We start from the raw sequence: 742 nt of genomic DNA, 5'->3' as shown, positions 1-742 counted from the left end.
TTTACTAATTTGAGATCGCTTACCATGTCTTTGTTCTGCATAAGCTTAAATGAGTTGACATCACGATGACCAAATATCTTGTGCCAGTAATGTTGACGTTTCTGCAACCTGCAACTTTTGATCTGCATAGCCGCTTCTCCATCATGCTGCTTCAACCGAAAAAGTCCATCACAAACATCAGCTGCAGCAACTTCTTTACCATTTTTCGTCTGAATACTACATGATGACTCCTTAAATAGTACCACTAAACCCTTTTTCAAAAATCTGCTGACTGACAAGAGTTTTCCTTGGAATGAAGGAATGTAAAGTACATCTTCCACCTTCACTGTACTTTTCTCGCCTTTGCTATTTAAAACTGTAATTGTACAAATACCTTTTCCGCTAGAAGTGACCTTTTGACCATTCGCCACAGTGACTTTTTCACGCACTGACATGTCAAGAGTTTTGAAATCGTCCTTCGTTGAACTAATATGACATGTTGCTCCAGAATCGATAACCCACGATTTCAGATCGTTCGAAAAAGAAAAACAGTAGTCGCCTTTAACCTGATCACCATTTTTAACCTCGTTAACACTGTTACCATCCTTCGTTTTCTTGAATTTTNATGGCACCGCTTCACAAATTTTGCTACGTTATTTTCGTCCTTGCTAGTTTTCAACGCAGTATCCACATTCACAGTCTTTTGCCGCGCACATTCTTCAACCAGACTTGCCTCTACAACTTTTAAGGTAAGATCCTCCAT

At 39.3% G+C, this 742-nt stretch overlaps 1 protein-coding gene across 1 annotated transcript; it reads right to left on the bottom strand.

The window, feature by feature from the left end:
* Positions 1-23: 23 nt before the first annotated feature.
* LOC108356945 (uncharacterized) lies at positions 24-434 on the bottom strand (the record flags this gene model as incomplete). Its single annotated transcript, XM_017608043.1, has 1 exon — positions 24-434. A coding segment is annotated over exon 1 (411 nt), but the record flags the coding sequence as incomplete, so codon positions are not given.
* Between the last annotated feature and the right edge of the window lie 308 nt (positions 435-742).

This window comes from Rhagoletis zephyria, unplaced genomic scaffold (genome assembly GCF_001687245.7).
Source record: "Rhagoletis zephyria isolate East Lansing unplaced genomic scaffold, Rhagoletis_zephyria_1.1 Rzeph_scaffold_67897, whole genome shotgun sequence".
Classification (NCBI taxonomy): domain Eukaryota; kingdom Metazoa; phylum Arthropoda; class Insecta; order Diptera; family Tephritidae; genus Rhagoletis; species Rhagoletis zephyria.
The sequence above is the reverse complement of the archived record's forward strand: the minus strand, read 5'-3'. Positions and strand labels throughout refer to the sequence as shown.